Raw genomic sequence first — 24051 nt, 5'->3', positions numbered from 1 at the left:
CACTCTGTATACATGACTGTAAACTGCTTTAATTTGGAAAAGCACTCAACTTAGCAGTGTAGTTTAGTTAATAATAAGTAAGTAAATAAGGATGTTTTAAAGTGAATACTGTCACCAATGTATTGAATAAATGTTATGCTTACTTGCAAATACATAGGCTCTTAAATATAAAACTGCTTCTTGATTGAGCATTTGTAAACCATTTTTAGAAAAATAGAATAGTTCAGTCAAAATTCTGCTTTTTAGCGTTATTTACTATAAGTTGGATTAATGAGACCACAGACAAGTAGCTGCATTTATTACCCCCCCCCCCCTTTTTTTTTTCTTCTCCCCCCCCCCAAGTTTGCTTGGAGCCTGCTTGGAGCCTATATACGTGGTTAGCATGTTATAGTGTTTTATGTGTGTGAATGTTTGCACAGAGCCTTTTGGCTCACCGTTTGATGACAAAATGTAGGTCACTCGGACCCAAGTGGATCGTGGTATACTGGCAGACATGGCAAATATAACACTGGCACTGCTGTTCTTTACATTGCCACAACTTCTTTGTTGGTTGTTTGGTGTTGACCACTGGTTTTGAGTGGAGTAATATGAAATCAGGAGCAAGGTGTGAATAGAGCTACCGGTTTGTCATCAGGTGCATTTGATATATTAGGTGAACAGGGCCCCACCTGTAAAACTGACTAAAAACTACACAGCTAAAAATGTAACAATTAAAAATCAACCAGTATAATATTTACTTATTTATTTATAGCTATTTTAGAATTGTGTAGATATTAATATAAATTTATGGTGTGAGAGTGAGCTACAGAATTCACTTGGAATCAAACTGTAAATCCATCCATCCATCCATCCATTCGCTTCCGCTTATCCTTTTCGGGGTTGCGGGGGGCTGGAGCCCATCCCAGATACCATAAGGCAAGAGGTGGGGCACACCCCAGACAGGTCGCCAGCCTGACACAGAGAGGCAGACAACCACTCACATTCACACCTATGGGCAATGTAGATTCTCCAATTAACCTAACCCCACCAATTACATATCTTTGGTCTGTGGGAGGAAGCGGGAGTACCCAGAGAGATCCCACACAAGCACAGGGAGAAAATGCAGACTTCTATTGTGATAAACAGTCAATTTAAATTATACAATTAAAAAAAACGAACTGTATTTTTTTTTTTTTTTTCTGTATGTTGTCTTGCAAAAATATACAACATCACATGCAAAGTTATTACAATTTATTGCAGAGCTATCGCCAATTGCTGATTTATTATTTTTGCAAATGAGATCCTCCTTCACTAACAAGCCACGTGTCTGTGGCAGGAAGAATGACTTCTAACAAAGGAAAAGCTTGCATGCATCTGCCCACTTGTATGTGTGTCTTTGTATCAGCACCATTTTTCAGTTTAGAGGAGGTTTCTGATATAATCACAGCTTTCAACCAATAATAACTCAGCAGCGAGTTGAAGAGGGGTTAAATGATGAAACAGTGTTTCATTTGCTTTGCCTGAGCTGATTAACCAGGCTGTCCTGGAATTTCTGTGACACCAGAGGCTCTTCCTAACTGACTGATAGGATATTACCATGACTATGGTACTGGCACGACCTTATGTGACTGCTTTGATTTCTGGGATTTTTTCAACAACAGGCTAAAAATATAATTGAAATCTTTTTTCCTGCACATTTAAACATATTAGGATTCTTTAATAGGATTTAAAAACACATGATTTGTGTTTTTAAAATGTAAAGTTTGCTTTTGTTTTATAAAGCACTACACCGGGCAGGATTTTTGCAAAACTGACACAAACTGTTGACCTGTTCAGGATATACCTTGCCTTTAACCCCATTACAGCTGAGGTAGGTTCCACTCTTCCAGTGGTTTCGGAGTAATATTAAAACAATTTCCATTGTCTTATTTGTGCTTCAGTTTTAAAGGAATTTTATAGAAAACAAAGGAAAGAGAAACCGAGAGGTGAAACTTACTTTTTCCAGCACAGAGAATTACTTTTGTATGTAGATATGTTAAAAATGTGAAAGGAGTTTGGTCAGGAGAAGCATCGTCTCACTGTTTTTGTCTTTCTTCCTCCTAGGGGAAGTTGGTAAAGTACTTCAGCCGCCAGCTGTCCTGTAAGTGCAAAGTGGCCTTAGAGGAACGCAGTGCCGAGCTGGAGGACTTTCCTCGCCTCGGCCACTGGTTTCGCATTGTCAACTTGAGGAAAGAGGTCACACAGGTAAGCCGTGATACCACGTAGTAACCATTTTTTACACTCAAAATACATCTCATGATCATTGCTTCAAAGTCAAAATTTCAGATGATATTTTTCTGATTTGTGTATTTGACAAACTGTTCCAAGAACTTTTTAACACATTGCCTTTTTCTGCTTTCTCTCTTTTTTTAAAAATATGTTTTGTACAGATTTGAATAAAGTTTTTATACTTAACATTTAAACATTTCACGGTCACTATCAGATTGTAGCTTTTAGCAGTTGAGGTTTCCATACTGGTGACTGAGAGCGAAATCTGACAGCTCATATCACCCTCTGGCTAAAAGCTTACTAAAATGCTGTAAATGCCATAGCACTGAGTTTCGAAGTTTTCGTGTACTAGTGGAGTCTCTATGCATCTCATACTGGGCCTTTGTGTATCACCTCAGTTCATCCACTGGCAGAAAGGAGCTATTTTAGCCCCTTTCTTTATTGCTTTAAGCAGGAGGTTTTAGCAGTATGTGCGGTGTCGGAGATGTCCATATAAACATATGCACTGTGATTGACATCGTGGAGAGTCATGAGTGGAAACAACTGATGTTGAGCTGATATAGATCAGTTGTTTCATGAGGATTTGGATTACAGGGATTACTTGTAAGTTTGATGGTCTCATTATAGAAAATCCTGATCATCCTTAATGTTGTTACACTGTGTAATAAAGAAAATTATCTATCACTGTAACTTATTCCATTAAATGTATATCTAAATATGATCGGTCTAGGTTTTTGAGCTAGATGTGTATTTGTGGTGGTCTTTAAGCTGCATGCATGTTGCATGTGTATATTTGATAGGAAATGAGTCCAGGTGAGGTGACCCTGGAGGGCTTGCTGGAGATGAGCGAGGAGCAGGTGTGTGAGCTGCTGCAAAAGTTTGGTGCCAGTGAAGAGGAATGTGCCCGTCTCAACGCTTCCCTCTCCTGCCTCAGAAAGGCCCACCAGCTCGGTGAGAGTCCACTCAAAACACTCACAGATGAGCTCATACGCTCACACACATGGAAAATACTAATCTTTATATAACGTTATCACTGTTTGTGTTCACTAGAAATTAGGATATTTGTGTCTAACCAATGAAATAAACTATGAATTATTTTCTGTGCACACTAAGAAAGTTCACTTACAGTACGTTCAGACTGTATGGGTGCATACTGAATATATGGTATTTTTAAAAATTTTCAATTTTTTTTATAGCTTTTATAACTACACCCAGATTAAATATTCTTTTTATATACTCTCCGAGTATATATTTCTGTTTTCCAGACAAAAAGAGTTGTCTGGAGAACTTGATTTGTGATTTGCTTGAATTGGATGATACATCTTGGGGAGCAAATGTTCACCTTTAGTTATGTTGAATTGCTTGTTGATTGGTTTGTTAGGAACTCGTGCATTATAGAGGGCGTTAGGCACATAGAGAGGGGGTGACATACATAATAATACTTGTCCACATTCACAATAGACTGTTGATTTTACAGTAAATTCATGACTTTTCTCAGACACATAACAGATCAATAAAAACTACTTTTAATGTGCTCTCACTACACAAATTACGACATATCACTTACAGTACTGAATTGCTGACTTCTAAAATTATTGATATTGATCTATAAACCTATACTGGTTCCACCCTGGAGGTCCCATTGTTTTTAAGGTTATCAAGGATAGGGGCAATGCCTGAAGTGACAAACCAGAGCTTTTGTGCACAATTATTAGAGCAATGTTATTATAATCAGCATTTGCTGACTAAATGGCTCATGGCTGCAATTTACGCTTTTATTTGCAGTGTAGATTAGGACTTATTTTTTTCAAATCTCACTTTGGACTGATAATGATGAGGACATTTATCCAAAGAATGCAAATGTTGTTCACGCTGACCATAAAATTCTGATGCTTTTAGTGACATTTAGGATTTATGGGGTTAAATATTAAGAGATTTTAATGAATTAATTAAATGATTGCAAATTACATGAGCTAAAGATAAGACAATATGGTAATTTGTAATCATTTATTCACTGAATAAAAAAAACTGTTACAGTTATTTTTTTTTAAAGATTTGTTTTTATATTTTTTCCCATTTAGATTTTTTTTCCAAAACAGATTTTCACATTTATTTTTTTTAATCTTTCATTCCATATTCTCAGTTGTCATCAGTTTCAAATGTTAGTTTTTGTCTTTTAAGTATTATAATTTGAAGGTTAACTGTCAAGCAGCAAAATCTAAGAAGGTCAGAACAGGTATTATAATACAAACATTATTAAGACAGTAAAAATATTCACCAAAGCTTCCTCAGATTGGTTGTGTTGACAAATTTCACTTAAATAACAATGGAAAGGTTTACTGTATGTTTTATTTTTATTTTTGCCAACACCCAGTATTATTTCATTTTTAAGTATAGTTTTTATTAGTATTTCCATTGAATATAATACATTCTCACACATCGTTTTAGTTTAGTTGTATTTAACTTAATATCCTGGGTAGTGAGGTGTTTCATGGGGTGATGATGAAAAGCTGTTTTTGTGAATGGGAAACGTATTACTTATTAAAAGTAAACTCACTTATGAAGTGACATTCAAGCCTCAATATATTTAGTGAAATTGCTGTTGTTTCTACAGGTGGTGCTGTTTTCTTTTGTTCACTACCAACAGCTCTGCCTTTCCTCTCAGCCTCTTCTTAATTTATTCATAGCACAATGAACTAAAACACTACATATACAATACAACACCATCCCTGCTTCTATGCTACATCCAGTGTGTGAATGTGTGTGTGACTGGATGTGTAAAGCACTTTGGGTCCTTAGTCCTTAGGGACTAGTAAAGCGGTATACAAATACAGGCCATTTACCATTTTACCATTTACAACTGTTTTCAGAAAGACATGATAGATATGATAGATAATATGATAAGACATTCTGACTCAAAATATTTAGAATAACACTTTTTCTGAAATGTATAAACAATATGGTATTCCTGTAAATTATCAATACAGAGAGCAGTGTGTTCTTGTCAGTTAGTCATGTGCAACATTAATTTGGTAAAATGTTTATGTCTTTATTTTCTGTTCTCAGCGGGCCAGACTGTCAAAAATGAAACAGGAAGTCAGATGTGTATCATTGCTTTGTGGTATTAACATATCATACACTGTCGGTAAATATGCAAAATTACTGCACTGATGCATTTGTTTAAAATAGCTGTTTTTAAGAACTGGTTCCCATGGTTCATCCACTTGTTCTAATTTGTTATTAGAAATGGAAGTACACATTTCTTAGCAGAGCATATTGTGAAGCCACTAGCCTCCAGCTGAGCAATAGAAAAAGGAAATCTCAAAGGCAAACCCTTGTATTAAATGTCATTTTGTCCATTACATTATTACTGGGGCCTCACATACCTTTAACAATGATAAATCTATGCAATTATGGTTAAAATTATAAATATATTTTTAAAAGAATATTTTTTTATCTCCCATTTTGGAGAGACATTTTGTAAAAATTGTAGTTGTCTCAGTAAAATAAACTGAGATTCTATATATTTTTTCCCTTTTTATTTATTGATTTTATTTATTTATTTATTTTAAAATCAAATGTGGGTGTTGGTAACAGAATTACATGCATAGGTATGTGCTGTGATGCAACAAGTGTGTTTGGTTTGTTACATGGTTGGCCCCCAGATGGCATAAACGGACCACATTTTGTTTTCAGTCATAACTATGCCTTTTGCAATGATTCAGCTGAACCAGAAGGGGGCAGTAGAGTATCACTAAAATTAGGGTGGTCGTTTTAGTAACAACCTTTAGTACACCCGTTAACATAGCATATCTGGTTCTCTTCGATTCCCACTCACACGCACGGCACACAGAGCCACACACACCCACACATACACCCACGTACCAGTAAGAACATACGCGCACGCACACACACACACACACACACTCTGTTTTGTAACAGATGTCCTTTCAGACAGAAGACTCTGCTGAATAATTAAGCAAATTAACTTGATGAGTAGTTTTACTTCAGTGTGCCCTAAGCAAAACTGTACTTCATTAAAAGAGTGTTTTATTAGAGGAGGTGTAACATTCAGTTGCTGTTGACATTCAGACTTTTACTGCAGCTCTTTGTTAGGCTGCTGGTGCTTGGCTGTCCTCGAAATATTCATGCTCTCTGCTTGTTTTTCAGTCAGTCTGCTGCTCTTGCCCACCTTCCTGTGTGCTTCTCAAACTTCTCTTTTTCCCTCATCAGTTCGACTGGGTACCGGGAAAGATAATATCCAGAAAGGCAAACAGGCCAACCCCGTCTCATAGCAAGCAGTAATGCCTATGTTGTACCACACTGCAAAACACATGAATTTTCCATATAGGCTGATAAATTGTAACTTGTGTTTTCTGGCCTGTTGTTTTCTATTAGCTGGTTGCAGTGTCACATGATTCCCGAGTGTTATATTTAAAGTCCCATTACTAGATGTTGCTTCGTTTTTAGGTGTTTAAATTAGTTTTTATTAGCTATGTCAATTTTTTTTGCCTTTTTCTTTTTGGTATGTTTATACCGACTTTGATTTGAACTCTTTCTTCATTTAGGTTTAGGCACCAAAACTAGAGTTTGTGCTGTAGACCATTACATATTTTACTTGAAGACTGTCAACTCCAGTTTCAGAGCAGTGGAACCGCCTGATGGCAGAATCCATCAGGGGGTTCCACTCAGCGATGCCTCAGTCCTTCACGGTTCACACCGACAAGGCTTTAAACATCACTGGAGACCATGGAGACCAACTCACCTTTGTCATAACTGTCTATGACACTTCCTTCAATCTAATTTTGAATAAATGCAAAAGTTGAGGAAGCTGGGCTGCATTCATAGCCAGGATACATGTGGAACATTGATGATAACACAATTTAATGACGATTTCCACATAAAATGTTATAACTGGGGAACAGTGTAACCTAACAATAGCTGTGTAAAAGTACATATAAAGGCTACAAAGTACACATACTTTTGAAAGAGGTGGCATAGATCCAAGTGTTAGTCCACTGTGTGAAAAGCCATTCCTGACCTTTGTTTAGTGTCATCCATTACAAGATGACTATTGCCAGCTGGGAGATGTTTGTCTGGCTGTAAATATCTTCTGTCCTAAAAAATAAACAATTATATTGATTATTTAAAAAAAAAAAAATGGGACTCACACACACACACACACACACACACACACACACACACACACACACACACACACACACACACACACACACACACACAAATAAAGCTCAGCAATGTTTTTACACATTTACAACTTGATGTCTTTCTTTGAGAAATCTTTGAATGAAAACCTGCTTTTGATATAAATCAAACCAAGCCATAACAGAAAACATCCTTAATTGAAGGTCGGCTGTCTTCTTCGTCTGGTCACACATGAAGTATTCAGTACAGCTGCTGCTCCTCTCTGAGGGTCTTGCTTTGTACCAGTAGTCCCCTTAATGTCTTAAATGGTTTGTACAAAGTTTGACTAAAACACCCTGGTGTCGCTGGGATAATTGTAGTGTTTCCCACTGATTTATCAGTATCTCTTCTGGCCTTTCTTTTTGTGTTTTGGAACTCTTTCACAGGAAACTTGTCTCCAACTTTTTTTAATTTGTTTTACCCAAACAAACCTAAAACTGGGAGTTCCACTAAATGATAACAAAAAACACCTCAAAAAGTTGATTCTGTTCATCTGGATGTAGCTTTTTTTTTTTTTTTTTTTTTTACAGCTTAAAAAAATGAAACCAGGAATGTCATTAATTTAACTTTATCCAACTAATATTATTTCAACAGAGAAAATAAAATTGGTGCATAACTTTAAAATATGGTATGATAGGTTCAGTCTTATTTTTCTCATATAAAATGTAATACCAGTTTCAAAAGCAGCAGCCCTAAACCTGAAAACCCGAGCAAATCTTTGAGCACTGATAGAGATTTCCCCACCAGATGTCACATGACCAAAGTCTATTATGACGATTTAGATGATCTTTGTTTATATCATCAACATCTTTTCCTTTGTCTTCCATATTTTATCCTCATTCTTTTCTTTGCCTCTCTTTTTTTTTTTTTTTGTCCATTGCTTCCACCTCCCTCCACTTCCCCCACTGCCTCTCCCTGGCTCTCCAAAGACAAGCTCTGGCCACACAGAGCCACTAATGGACTCTCTAACAGGGGGGCAAGCTAAAGATGTGTGAATGCGCAGCAGCAACTCCACCACCACTACCACACAAAGTAGTGAGAGGCACTTTGGGCTGAGAGAAAAACCTGGTTTTACACAAGCGTTCTTCATATTCTTGCTGAGAATACAAGCTGGGAGATGTGTCATAGCTTCAGAACACTGCCACATTTGCGCATCTGTATTTGTTTCTGTATTTTAATGGTATTGTGCAAGTACCTGTTTGTCAGAACATCTGTATAAATAGAGCACATGCAAAAGCTTTTTAAGGGTTAATGAGCCCCATGAGAACATTTAGCACACGAGGCAAGAAGTGGAGGATGCTCTTACGTGTTTTTTAATAGTTATATATTTCTTCTAAAAATCTGTAGGCTGTTGCAAAAATCCATATAAATATATATATTTATTTAACTGCCATGAATGAAAGCAGAAAAAAATAAAATAAAAAAATAAAAAAATATGTTGCTCCAGTTTGTGAGTCATCAGGAATTATGTTAAAATTGGCAGGCACGGACATTAATATACTTTACAGTCTTGCCAGCTTATATATCACATAACCAGACAAGTACAAAACATACCAAGTGAATGTACGTTCCTCTGCAATGTAGTGTTGAAGGAAGGAAACTAATGCAAGTTAATAGAATATTTCACTACTGGCTCTTGGGATTGCAGTCCACGAGCTGCAATGAAGATGAGTCATACAATTTGAAGGCAGCCGGTCAGTCGTTTGTGCTGCAATATACACACATTATCCAGCCTACCCCTCCAGACAAGTACACACACACACACAAACTCTCGTACACGTGAAGAATTTTTTTTTTGAATTCGTGTCCTTGTGTTGATCAGCTATACTGCTAATCTTTGCTCAGCACGACAGGTTTCCTCTGTGCTTTTTCTCTGTAATCTTTGACATCTGAAAGGAATGTCCTCATGCCCTGTCTTCAGACAGCTTTACATGCATAAAAACACCTAATTGGCTTCAAATGCCATCAGCAAGAAAAAGAGATGAGTAAAAGCAGTGGATAGGGAGGCACAGAAGATGCGAGATAAGGAATCGGAGGTGGACAGGAAAGTGAAGAGGGTATGTATGGGGATGGGGGTGCGCGCGCAATATCAGGAGAGAAAATTAGGGCGAGACATAGGTGATGACAACGGGAGGTGAAGAAGAAGCGTCTTCATGTTGCGAAGAAAAAAAGCAGACGCATCGGGAAAGGAAAGCGACCAGAAGATGCAACCCCCCCCCAACACCTGTCTTCCTGGACAACCATAGGTGGTCCCTATTGGCTGTTAACTAATTAGCAGACTCTAACTTTGAGTCCCACTGATTACACTGCAAGAACATCCACAAACCCCCAATTCAAAAGAGTCGAGATTAAAAAGGGAGACTGCATATATTGAACACAGCCATTGCCCTTTTCACCAAATCCTGTTTACAGTGGCGGTGAGATAGACCAGCTACTGTCCCAGTGGCATTTCATTGCCATTTAGCCTAAAGAAGCAACACATTTAGAGGTAATTAGTCCAATTATGAGGCTGTTATCTGCATTTCTCAAAGCCTCGCCACGTGTTAAGCTCGCACCATTAATGGTGTTGGTGCGTGCTATTTGCATTAATCACTGCAGTTTCTTGACAGTTGATGTGGAGATGCAGGGTTATTCAGGTGAGAGCAGAGAATGGAAGATTGATGATGATGTGGCTCCAGAATTACATCTGAAGTTATGCATAAACATGGCCAACATCTGCTAATAAAGGGGTGAAACACAGAAAGGGCTCATTAAACTAAAGGTCTGACCATAAAGAAAGTTTTGTTTTTTGTTTGTTTTGTTTTTTAAACCCGAGAAGGTTATGGAATCTTATGGAAGAGCCTTTTGTCTTTTTATGCATTTACATACACCTTTTAGGAATTTGTTATCTATAAATAGCAATTCTGAGGCGAGACATAACGAGAAAGGGAGGAAGCAAAACTGAATACACTATAGAGGGAGCGAGAGACACGACTGGAACACGGATGAATAAACATTCAGACAGAACTTATCCTACATGATAGACATGACAGACCAAATACAAAGAACGCAGGAAGGAGACAGAGAGACATCAAAAGTGGAAATGCAAAAGGACCTAAACGATCTAATCAGAGCTTGTAAGCACAAGAAAACTAAACATAAGTCACTCAGAGTATAACTAAACTCAGAATTCACAACTTCAACCAGATTCAAACTGTCCAAATACTGAACCACTGGGTTACAGATCCAGCATCATGACAGGTATTGGGTCTGATGAGCACTGGTCGATTGGCAGTGTTCAATTAACAAAATCTGAGCTTGATTTAAAGGCTTTAATCTGTAGCTTTTCATTGGAATTTTAAATATAAGATATAAAGAGTCAGAGGCTGATAAAACAAAATAAACCTGTCAGATGTATCAAAGCAGTGGCCAAATCAACAGTATAAGACCGTTTTAAAAAATAATAAACTGGCCAACTCTACAACAGTGAAAGGCCTGAAAGACCATTGAAGACAGCTAAAGTGCATAATGACAGGATTATTCACAATGTCTAACCAAGTAAAGCACACGCTTGAAGAGGCTGGCTTGTCACTATCACAATCTACAATCAAGAGATGTCTTCATGAATGTAATTGCAAATAGTTTGCTACAAGGTGCAAAGAACAAGAAGACCACCCAAGAAAAAGGTCAGATTTTATCAGAAAGCATCGAAAAAGACCTGCACAGTTTTGAAAAAATAATTTGAAGGACCAAGATTGACTTGTACCAGAATGAGGGGAAGAGAGCAGCGTCTCAAGAAATGAAACAGAGCATTTAGGGGTGTCCATGGATTGCTAGGGATTTTCTTCCATGTATCAAAAACAATTCTTGAGTTTAAATTTGTCCAGTAGGCTTGTCCAGTTAATTTTGAGCAAAATGGAGAAAATGGGGCCATGTGTACTAGAAATTGCTATAATTCTTAAAATAAAAAAAACCTTTTTATTCTATGGTAAAACATTTTTTTGCTCACACTGAATAATCTTATCTTCATGTCATCTAGTGCCACTAACAACCCGCACTTATAAGTCTATACTCTCCTTAGTATTATTACAGTGTGAGAATGTGCACCATGTAAAAACAAAAGAACCAGGAAGAGAATTATTAATTAGCTTTAGAGTTTCTAATCAAATCACATTTAAAGCTTACCCTGTTTTTTTTGCCTCAAATGAAAGAGAATATCTTATCTCATTATGACATTCAGAGCTAATGAAAGCAGAAATCAACCAGGACTGTCTCTCATATTATATGATGGCTTAAGAATTGGACACTGATTTATTGCTCAGATCATCATCATCAATTCATTTTCATCAATTGGGAATCAAAAGTGGCTCAAAGTATATTTTGATCATTTTACAGTTTCACACAGTTAATATAATTTTGTTTAGTAATAAAATAATAAAAAAAAACCCATAAAATAATGCAGTTTTAAGGGCACTGGAAGAAAGCCTCAGCAGAAAAACGATTGAATAGCAAAGCATTGATGTCAGCAGGTTATTGTCTTGTTGATATGCCTTTTGCCCCATAAAGTTAGGGTTATTTAAATTATTAATTACACATTATATAAAGAGCATTTTTAATATCAAAACTCTCCATGAAATGCAACTTCAAAAATGTACTGTCTAACGAGCACAAGACACACAAATTAACTTAAATCACAGATCTCAAAGGGGTTACGCTCAGTATGTGTTCTTCATCTAATTTAGCAGCGAGCTGTTTTTGATTTGCCTCAGGCTTTTGCTTAGGTGAGATGATTTGAAACAAGAAATTCATCAGTCAGCTCCTGTTACTATTTTGCTAAAGCTGTTGCTAAGATACTAGTGTGCTTCATGGACTGACTCAGGACTTGAAGCAACAGTTTTATTAGTGTGATTCAAGTTCATTGCTTCTCATGCAGAGAAATTTCACTCGGGTATCAGCTTGATAAACACTGTCAAAAGTATTTTTTAAGTGAGGCAGGCTTATACAAGAGTATAACTGCCAAAAGGAATATTGTAATTTAAATCATCGATGTTGGCGTATCCAAAAGCTACCTATTTGGTAATTGGACAGTCCGAAGGTATTAAACACCCTTCAATCAGCCCCAGTCTGCTATCTAATGTCTCTCACCCGTAAGCTATAAAACCTATCGGTGGTCTTTGATTATTCGTGTTGGGTCAAGCAGAATTTTTACACTTCTGAGTGGCTTGTCATGGTTTTATTTCTGCTAATAAAGAAGGGATGATTGAGGAACATCTGTGGATGAGCACTCCTTTACAGCCTGTCTTTCTAAAGGATTTTGCAGCTATGAATTGTGGCTTTAGATATATGTAAGCGTGATCTTCAGGCAGCCTCACTGAGGGCAGAAAGGCAGCTACAGCATGATAAGTATTCTGATCATAGTTTTGGATTTGCCATTGTTCTCGGAAACATATTCTGTGCAGGAGATGCATAACCACGTGCCAGGCAGTGCTGACAACCAATTGGTTTCTATGACAACCAAGACAATACCAGGTTCCCTGATTATAATTGTCAGCCAGAGAGCAGGAACTAATCAGGGACACTGTTTTTTTTTTTAATATAATATAAAATTATTATTTATTATATATATATATTCATATTACTGGTTGTTTAGCCTTTACCTTCTGTTATCTCCAGTTTAATTGGTTAAAATAACTATGAATGAACCAGAACAGTAACAATCCAGGTTATTTTTTCTGTGCAGAATTTTAGTTCTTTTGATTTAAAGCACTATGCTGAGTGTCTAAATAGCAGTAGTAGTAAAGCACGCAACGGCTAAAAAAATATTGACCAATAAAAAGGAAAAGAGATCTTTAGAACTGATTCAGTCTATGCAAGGATTGTCAGAACTCTGAAACTGTGAAAAAGAAAACTATATATGTGTACACTGGCTATTGTGTTTATAGTATACAGACTGAGAGCAATCTGCACAAGAATTCCATTTACCTTGACTGAGGGTTTTATGCACAAATGGCAAATAAAGAACCTTGAACTTTGTATTGTGAACAAGCAAGATACAACCAATAACTGTTATTTCCGTCCGCCTCTCCATGACTTTCTAAAAAGGTACCTCAGTGTGTGGTAACATGAAAGAAGTGGCACTGGTGGCATCTGACCAATCCATACAAATGTAGATCTATATTTTTAGCAAATCAGCTGATTTTGCAGAAGAAGATAAAACTATATTTTATGAAAAATATGAAAAGATAACACAAATAATATAGACGGAAAGCAACAGCTCCTGCAAACAAAGCAGTGGCATGAATGTGTGCAGCAGTTTACTGTTAAAAGTGCTGCAAGAATGTGTTTTCTTCAGTACGACCGCTAAAGATCTACTATAGTAAAGCCTAGCCCATTCAAAGCCAAGAAAAAGGCTGGCTGGTTATTTAACAGACTTACTGTATCAATATCACAGTATTATCATTCAAACACAGGAGAATATTGTTTTGTTTTTTTTCACCTGCAGCTTTGGTGGTGTTTAACAGTTCGAGAGAAAGTAAAAAAATAAATCTAAAAAACAGAATTCAAATGTTTACTTAGTCTCAATGTAAATTTAATGTAAGATCAGCAAGTACATATAGGTGTCCTGTTTTAGGACCAAAGATTAATCTTTATAGAACAATACAATTTTTATAAAGTTGTTTACAGTTAACAGTAAAAAACAGTTTCAGCTATATTTATCACCAAAGTTCATTAGGGAAACATAAAGACTTTGGGTGCTATTGAAAAACTTTCCGGCTGTCCATACACAGAAGTCCAAGGGATTTTCCTGGAATGGTGAAGTTATTTTACAGCGATTTGATTGGTCAGCGATTTAATACTTGTTGGTCACTAATCTAGAAGATAATCATGCTCAAAATGTAATTAACTGGACTTTTGGTCCGAAAGTTTTCATACCAGAGGCATGGCAGCAATCCACTCTAACTTATTAATCAACCAAAGACCCAGACAGAGTTTTAATTCATTTGAAAGCCTGACTTTGAGCCTTGTCCACCGTAACTGGAAAACTTAAAAAACAGTTTTATTTGTTGTTATGTATTGTTGACCTGGTGCTTACTCAGAGATTCTATCTGATTTCTCAGAGTTTTTATCTGATTTAGGGGTCAGCTCAGATAAACACATTATTGTCTGTGATTTTAACATCCATCTAGATAGTCATCTTTCAAAATTTAAAAGAAGCCACCCATAACTTTAATCCCACTCTAGATCTTGTTCTGAGATATGGCATAGAAACTGAAAAGTTAACAGTATTCCCAGAAAATCCGCTTTTGTCTGATCATTTCCTAATAACATGTACATTTACAATAATGGATTACTCAGCAGTGGGAAATAAATTTCACCACAGCAGATGTTTCTTAAAGTGTGAACTAAGTTTATGGATATAATTTCTTTCAAACATATAATTCTCAAACACACACCTTAAAGCAGTTAACTCATAATCTGGAGAGGAAATGGTGTCTCACTATTTTAGAAGATCTTCATTAAGCCTGGTAAAATAGTTTGTTGCTCTATAAAAAAAAGCCATGTGTAAAGCCAGAACATTTCACTATTCATCATTGATTGAAGAAAAAAGAACAACTCCACTCCACTGACAAAAGGTTAGAGCACAGTTGAGCCAACCATTCCTTTAACGTTAACTAGTAATGACCTCATGAATTTTTTCACAAATAAGGTATTAACCATAAAAAAACTACTCGTAATCATTAAAGCATCTAACTAATCATTAGCAGGGGATTTTTTTGGGGGGAAAAGTTTCAATCAGGGTTCACAGCTCATTACAATAGGGAAACGGCATTAACGGCATAGGGATTAAAGGCACAGTGATGCTGTGGTTTGAACCATATCTATCTAACACACTCTTCACACACAAAGGTTAACTATAGTAGGGGTGCAACGATACTCGTATCGATATTGAACCGTTCGATACAGTGCTTTCGATTCGGTACGCATATGTATCGAACAATACAAAATCTTTTATTTATTTTATCAACTTTTCTTCTGACGATGCTGTCTGTGTTGAGCGCTCAGTGGATCTGCGTTCGACTACTCCGCCTAGGCTGCACTGTCAAGCGCAGTTCCACTGAGCGCAGCGCAAGCTAACAAGACAGAAGCTAAGCTAAGGTCGTTGCAACATGGCAAATTGAACCTCCCCCACCCTCATTCAGATCTGGCGTTTGGAACTATTTTGGTCTTCATGTGAAGTATGACCCTGAAGGTAAGCGCGTCATGGACAAAAGTAAAACTGTATGTCGGATGTGCCACGCAATGCTCAATTACATGGATAGGAACTAGTGCGTTAGCGCAGTTAGCTCATTAACGTGTTGACACCGTCCAGCCCCACGCACGGGGCGATCCGCGGTAGTTCGTTAACGGAGATTTGCCGTGTTGTGGCGTTAACGTCATTTCAGATTAACGCTGACAGCACTAGTGGGAACAAAATGAATATGACTGCACATTTACACCGACATCATCCTAGTGCAAAGACAAGTGGAAGCAGACAAAAACAACAAGAACGCATGCTACAAACTTTACCCGAGTCATTTAGACAGCCGTTAGCACATGATTCTCCTTATGGGGACCTGATATGTTTAATATGCTGCTGAGAGTATACCCCAGAAGAAGCGTATAGTATAGCTTTTATTTTGGAAAGAGCCATTTCTCTGTAATAAACTCCCTTTTCCAAAGATGAGTGATTTCTCGATCAGATAGATTTATTTTTTTATTACTTTGTTGTTTCAGCAACATTAAATTTAAAAACTGTACTTTTGAGTTAAAATATATATTTATAATTTTAATAAATGACAAATTAAAAAAGCATGAACATTTTTTTGTATCGAAAAAATATCGAACCGTGACACCAAAGTATTGAACCGAACCGAACCGTGAATTTTGTGTACCGTTGCACCCCTAAACTATCATACATGATATACAGGGTATACTCTCAGCAGCATATTAAACATATCAGGTCCCCATAAGGAGAATCATGTGCTAACGGCTGTCTAAATGACTCGGGTAAAGTTTGTAGCATGCGTGCTTGTTGTTTTTCTCTGCTTCCACTTGTCTTTGCACTAGGATGATGTCGGTGTAAATGTGCAGTCATATTCATTTTGTTCCCACTAGTGCTGTCAGCGTTAATCTGAAATGACGTTAACGCCACAACACGGCAAATCTCCGTTAACAAACTACCGCGGATCGCCCCGTGCGTGGGGCTGGACGGTGTCAACACGTTAACGAGCTAACTGCGCTAACGCACTAGTTCCTATCCATGTAATTGAGCATTGCGTGGCACATCTGACATACTGTTTTACTTTTGTCCATGACGCGCTTACCTTCAGGGTCATACTTCACATGAAGACCAAAATAGTTCCAAACGCCAGATCTGAATGAGGGTGGGGGAGGTTCAATTTGCCATGTTGCAACGACCTTAGCTTAGCTTCTGTCTTGCTAGCTTGCGCTGCGCTCAGTGGAACTGCGCTTGACAGTGCAGCCTAGGCGGAGTAGTTGAACGCAGATCCACTGAGCGCTCAACACAGACAGCATCGTCAGAAGAAAAGTTGATAAAATAAATAAAAGATTTTGTATTGTTCGATACATATGCGTACCGAACCGAAAGCACTGTATCGAACGGTTCAATATCGATACGAGTATCGTTGCACCCCTACTAACCAGATATTAACTCTGGATTGCTGCTGGTTTACTTGCCGTTTCTTGGGTACCGGTATTTAAGAGTTGAATAGGAGGAAGAGCCTTTATCTTCCAGATCCCTTTCCTGTGGAACCAGCTCTCTGTAGGGTCTTTGGTGATGTGTTAGCAACTATTAAAAATTCTCAGATGCAGATGCAAATGAAAATATTTAAAGAAAAAAAACGACACCCTTGAAACTTGCCATATATTAGGACTCTTGTGTCTTCAGTTGTCTCTTCCCATAACTCATCATTTCTTCCAGCATCTTCTTCATAACATTATAGAAAAGCTGCTCACTACCCCCATCGCCCCCACCCTCCTCTAACTTTTGCAATCCTTCTGGGACTTTTTATTGCTGATATTTTCGTGGTTCGTTTGATGTTGCCATTGTGAAAGTCTGTGCATTTGCATTGCTTATAGTTCCTTAGAGACAATGTCAGATGGAAGAAAAAAAATAATGGCACACAAAAAAGAAGAAAGTATGGGGTTGTTGACAGAAAATTTGCATTAATGGTGGCTTGACGGTCAAAAACATTTTTTTTTAAACTGTGAGGTCAAGTTTGTGCACACTCAGTCATGCATGAGATGCTGCATCTGCTTCGATGTACCCAGGATCAATTGTACTTTATGTTTTGTTTTTCTAAATAGCCTTTTGGTTGTGCATTTGGTTGTGTAGATAGACGGATAGAATACTGCACACTATTTCAGTCGTTTCTCTTCCAGATCAATAAACACATTCCTCTTTTGTTTCTTTCTGAAGAACAACTTGAGGAGGATAAATTGCACAATAATGGAGGTAAAGTATTGTCATCTGAACTCAAAAACACTCATTTTGGCTGCTCACTTTCAAGTTTTTTTTTCTCTGTTGATCTTTCTCTGTCATTCAGCTGAAAGTTTAGTTTTAGTAAAAGTCAGCTTGTGTTTTGACTCATGCAGCTTTGCCCTGTTCTGTTTTTGAGCACTTTTCCATTTCTCATTCTCTTCCTTCATCAAGCGATGCTTAATCTGCTCCACGCCAGCATATTTGAACACCACTGCTGCTCGTGTGCTCACATCAGATAATGGAAAAAATGTATTTTTCATTGCTTAGATTAATGCAGTTAACTTGTTGTAAATATATTCTTTGCCCTGGGACTTCATCAAATGCTTCAATTTAGACAAAAAATGCTTATGGATATTTTAGTATTACACGCACACGAAGAACGTGGTTAGTTTAACTGCACCATTTTATTGCAGGCTCAAATTACAAGAAAATAACTTCTTCCTTTAATCTAAGTTGTGTCTTGATATACAGACAGTTTTAGTTTTGGGTTCATTTAAAAAAATGTAAGTATTTTTTGTTTTGCAGAGCAATGTTGCATTTTAGTTTTTCATGGGTAGTCTTTTACAAAGCTGTGAGAAACATGAACTTATTATTCCATGTAAAATATATTGCACACAGTACTATGCAAACGTCATGAGTCACCCCTCAAACCTTTGTTTTTTCCAAAGAGTTTTTAGTGATTTTTAAGAATGGTCTTAAGCAATAGTTATTCAGGTTTTATTTGAAGATCTTTAAATTGGCTGTTTTTTTTTTCACTCATTTTCAGTGAAGTTCTTGTACTTAAGTACACAAAAGTACATACAGTCATGTAAGGAAATAGGAAAAAATCCAGCAAAGCACAAGACCTGACAGAGTCATCAGTTCAGTGGCAACAGGTCATATACAGTGATGAGTCAGAATTTGAACACGTTAACTCAAATTGTTAGAGGTACAGAGCGAGTCAAGAAAGAGGTACAAGAGTGAGTGTCTACAGCCGCCTATAAACATGTTGGAGACTCTGTCATGGTTTGGGGCTGCGTTTCAGCCAGTGGTGTATGTAATGTTTTTTGGAATTATGAATGCGGAAAGTACATTCAGATTTTGAGCCAACATGCAGTACCTTCTGAACATGGCCTTAGAGCTGTTATATATCAGCTGTATTTTTCATCATAACAGTGATCCCAAACATACTGCCGAAGCAGTAAAAGCATACCTGGATAGAAATACACACAATGGAACATTATCAGACATGGATTGACCTCTCCAGAGCCCAGAGCTCAACATTACTGAAGAAGTGTGAGAGCAAAAAGCAGTCACCATCCACAGAAGAGCTTTGAATGTCCTTCAAGAAGCCTGGAGAACTATTCCTGAAGACTAACTACTTAAGAGAGTTCAGGCTGGGTTGAAGAATGAACATGAAGCTTGTTTTATTTGTACAAACTCTGTTTTTGCCTTATATCTTATATTTTGATGTTTGTTGTTGGATGAGTCAATGTATCACTGCACCTATTCCACTTTTTCCCAGCAAAAAATAAAGAATTGAGGGACGGCTCAAGACTTTCGTACAGTACTGTAGGTGGATATTGAATTGTAGACGGATATCTCCAAACCTGGACAAACTAAACCAAAACTATTTGCATGAGTTGAAACCACTACGTGCAACTAAAATATGTTATTTTGTTATTTTTGTAAAATTGTGAAAAATGTATTTTAGCAACATGTCACAACCAGATGTTTGTCTCTGTCTTTGTGGACTTTCAACAGGGAGCCAGACCAAACAGGACTGGTCCATTCAGTGGCCAACATCAGAATCTGGCAAAGAAAACACTCCGGTGTGCCAGCCAGAGGCCAGTCAGTGGATTCGGTTCCAGCTCTCTCAAAGCCCCAAAGTCCAGTCCAAGTACAACCAGCACATGTGCCACAGCCCACAGGCCCTGGCCCCCCCTTTGTATGCCGATCGACTCACTGTCGACAGCCCCTCTTCAGGGCTTTTCCCTCCCTTGGACTCTGGTCATCGCTCCCTGCCCCCATCACCCCGCCAGAGGCATTTTGGTCACACCCCTCCTCGGACTCATTTGGTGGTCAACACCATGACCCCACCTGGCACTCCTCCCATGCGGCGAAGGAATAAGGTGAAGGCCCCAGGAACACCACCTCCGCCAAGCCGCAAACTTATCCATCTTTTGCCAGGCTTCACCGCTCTGCACCGCAGCAAATCCCATGAGTTCCAGCTGGGGAACCGCTTGGATGACACACAGACACCAAAGTAAGTTTTGTGCTTCTCTGGATTTTTAATGGCAAATAGTGGCAGCCATTTTGGAGCACTGTGTGTGTTTTTGAGTGAATACAGAGGTTATTTTACTTCTAGGCTTCAGAAGTTGGTATTTAAGTTTATCATTCCCAAACCATGGGAGAAAACAAATTAAATTTTATTAATGTATTCCAAAGTGTTTTTTTGGAATGTTTGCAAATGAGATCTATATGGAAGTTTTGGGCATCAGAACCAAGGATTAAATATCATTTAAAGAATTCTGTGACTAAGCAATAAACAATTAAGGGCTGATTTATGTCAAGTTAATCCACTGAATGAAACTGTTATTAAATATATAATTTTTGCCTGTGACTTTACTTTAGACACTATAGTTTACCCTAATAAAAATAAGAAAGTAGCAGAAACAACATAAAGACAATAACAAAATGTAACCATCTGTGATTAAAACACAAATAGGCAATTCCTTTATGAGCTATTATTACCACATTTATGGAATGAATTACTTTTTCGGACCATAAGGCGCACTGGATTAGAAGACGCACTGTTTTCATACATAAGGCGCACCGCATTATAAGGCACATTAAGCAAAACAAAACAGTCAGACAAGTCAAATTTTACTCAACTCATTCTTCTTGCTCCCTCCACTTCTGTACCATTGATTCATTAATGTTGAATTCTCTCGCAGCTGCCCTATTCCCATGTTGTTGCTGTATATTATGACTAACCTCGTATTGTGGATGGATTATCTCACTTGTTCTCTTGACTGAAGTTTGGTCCATTTACAGTATCTTGCCATGCGATTGCATTTGTCCCTGACCATCGGGAACCCTCACGTTAACTTTTATTGAGTGGAAAAAAGTTAGCATTCATCCTCCAGCTTCACTGTTTATGTTATGCTAACATAGCTGTGTGCGAGCGATCATGTAGCACATCATTATATACCAGCTAGTCCAACTTCAGTAACCCTACAAAAGTCACTGCTGTTTAGTTTTCTGTCTTCATTTATGTTGGAAGTGATAGCAGAGCTGTACGTTTTAATTTTTTCAGAAATCTCTCAGTCAGATCATGTTTAGGTGGAAACTAGCGAGCTAACTTTCTGCTAACTTCTAACTCCGTTAAATTTAATAAATTCTGTTTTCATGGATGCCTGGATGTTAAACTTCATTGTTACACCTGGTAAAGCAGCAACACTGATCATTTTGTTAAAGATGAAAGAATTTAGACAGTTTTTAACTCTCAGTGATGCCGCAGTGTTCGTTTAACTTTGGGACTGAGTTTTGGACCCAGATTACTCTGCGAGGCTCTTGACTATGGAGCCGTAATGCTCCGACAATCCATCAAGCAGTGCAGCTTCGTAGCTTCCCAAAGTCATACTAAAACATTTTCTGACAGAATTTTAAGCGCCGTGTACCACATAAAATCGGTTCGAGGTCTGTAAGCACAGAATTCATACATAAGGCCCACCGGATTATAAGGTGCACTGTCGATTTTTTTTTTTTTGAGGAAATTAAAGGATTTTAAGTGCGCCTTATAGTGCGGAAAATACGGTAATTGAAACTTTTACACAACAGTTTTCAGCACAGCATGAAAAGAAGGGACTTTACACCTAGTATACACTTGCAGCTGGTGCACACTGCATTTTGGTGTTGTTTTGGTTTGTCATGCACTTCTTGATTCTTGTTACCTTCATGAAGCAATATGAGTCTATGACTGTGTTGTGTTTTATGGCCATTTCAAATGTATATCAGTATAAGGACTCCGAGATACTGATTGCAAAGAAGATGCAAAGAGCCACTTTGTGATTGCTTTGCTTTGTGTTAACTTCTTCTACTGCTATTTTTTGTTTCCGAGTGGCAACACCTATCATTCAGGGGAAGAGTCCAGTGTGCCCTGTGCGCCAGTTTAAATGCTTATGAGGCTGTGGTGAAGTCACAGTTGGCGCATCCAAACCTATATACTAAGCTTACTAGTCAAAAACATATGGATTGCAGTTGTCTATCTTGAAAGCCTGACCAAGATCCTACATGTGTCATTATATGGCACCTGAAGTGTTTTCAGTATTTTTTTTGAATGTTTGTCAGACTTAAATGTTTCAGATAATCAAACAAATGTAAATATTATACAAAGATAACACGAGTAAACACAAAATGCAGTTTCTAAATGAAGATGTTTATTTAGTAAGGGGGGAAAAAAATCCAAACCTACATGGCCCTTTGTTTGCAACAACTGACAATGAGTCTTTTACAGTGCTGTGGAGGAATTTTGGCCCACTCATCTTTGCAGAATTGCTGTAAATTATTGTATCTCTCATTTCTTCCTGAATTTCCTTTGACCCCGCCATAATGTCTGGCTTTTGAGTATCTTTTAGTCTACTTCACTTGGTCCTATTTCAGTGATTTTATGATTGTCAGATATAGTTCACCGATACAAATGATATGGGTTTCAAAACTATATTATGCTGTTTTACAGACAGTCAAAATGCAAACAGCAGTTTTGAAGCTGTATGATGCCATAGGAGATAAAAGAATTGATAATGTTGCATATTCACACATCTACTTAAACTGATAAAGGCAGAGGGGCAGTGTTACATCTAAGCCATTTAAAAGTATTTATTTTCACAAATGTGAAAACCTGCGATAGGGTTTTAGGGATTTAATCAGTACCAGGAGAGGAATGTTAATATTATATTTTGTTTGCAAGGCAGATGACGATGAATCAAATGCAGAATTAGGTAAGGCTTTGTTTTAATTTAGGTTTGAAGCTTCATGGCTCCTATTTCACCAAATTGTTTCAGTGTAAAAATGATCTCAGTGATAATAGTCTAAGGTAGCGGTGGTCAGTTAATTTCAGTTGAAGCCCTGCCTGAAGCAAACATTCAGAGATGCAGTCCTGTCCTCCCTCTGCTCTGTACAAAGTCTCAAAATGTAATTCCATCTGATCCAAGAAAGGAATGGCTTAGAAGGGAGGTTAGGACCATACCTTTCCTTTAGCAGTTTTACTGGAACTTAATCTTCCACCAGACCCCAATCAGATTAATTCCTGGGAGGACATCATTGCCTATAAAGGACCAACGGCCTGTCGGTAGAGATAAGGGGCCTTCGGGCTGAGTTCCTGACTGGCCTTCCCTATGTCTGGTGCTATGCTGATCAGATTTGGTCACAAACAGGGTCCACCACTGCTTGGTAATCAGGAACCAGAGTCTGCCTCAGGAGAGCTGCACTCATTTTGATAATACCATTAGATGACAGTGCCCCATCACTGCTACACTTGGTAAGTTAATATTTTAGAGCTGTCGTTTGCTTTTATGATGGCCATCTGGGTTATATGTGGTGTGGGCCTGGATGTAGACAGGGCTGCATCCACAATATCAGTGGGCATGGCTGTGTGTATCTGCTTGGTGACGACTGGATCATAGCTCCAGTGAATAGGCTCAAACGGCATTAGAGAATTGATTACCGGTCCCAAAGCAGTGATAAACTGCAGACTGTGAATTGAGCTACTCTAATCAATGGAAAATGTATGCCTGGAAATGTTGCAACTCATTGAGACAGGGCAGATTTGCTGGCTTCTCTGATAGCTTAGTACCTCTCCTAATACATCATAATTGGATGCAGAATGGTGCTGGCAAGCATCAGGTTGGTTTTTCGTCTCTGGCACTTGTTTCTTTTATGTCTGTATGTGCAAGGAAGTAGTAGGTATCAGTTTGTTTTTCTTTTCCTTGATGCAAAGGAGACTGAAGACTGAATCATACAGTTTGATTATTTCTTAAATGCTGCATTACGATTCATCATGTGGTTTTTAACTTAAAGATTTGGGAAGATGAGAA

The 24051-nt window shown here is 37.8% G+C and overlaps 1 protein-coding gene across 3 annotated transcripts in view; it reads left to right on the top strand.

Annotated features, from left to right (window-relative positions):
* Positions 1 to 24051, top strand: part of ksr2 (kinase suppressor of ras 2) — a 130646-nt gene that overhangs the window by 11014 nt on the left and 95581 nt on the right. For 2 of the 3 annotated variants that reach the window (XM_084947452.1, XM_084947451.1), the window contains exons 2-5: positions 2083 to 2223; positions 3048 to 3198; positions 17912 to 17947; positions 19718 to 20219. In XM_084947452.1, the coding sequence (XP_084803578.1) occupies positions 2083 to 2223; positions 3048 to 3198; positions 17912 to 17947; positions 19718 to 20219 (830 nt within the window). The remainder of the gene's footprint in view (positions 1 to 2082; positions 2224 to 3047; positions 3199 to 17911; positions 17948 to 19717; positions 20220 to 24051) is intronic. The other variant, XM_084947453.1, reaches the window with a different exon arrangement.

This window comes from Perissodus microlepis, chromosome 12 (assembly GCF_051167445.1).
Source record: "Perissodus microlepis isolate ML-2025 ecotype Zambia chromosome 12, ASM5116744v1, whole genome shotgun sequence".
In the NCBI taxonomy this organism is placed as follows: domain Eukaryota; kingdom Metazoa; phylum Chordata; class Actinopteri; order Cichliformes; family Cichlidae; genus Perissodus; species Perissodus microlepis.
This window is presented reverse-complemented; position numbering and strand designations above follow the sequence as displayed.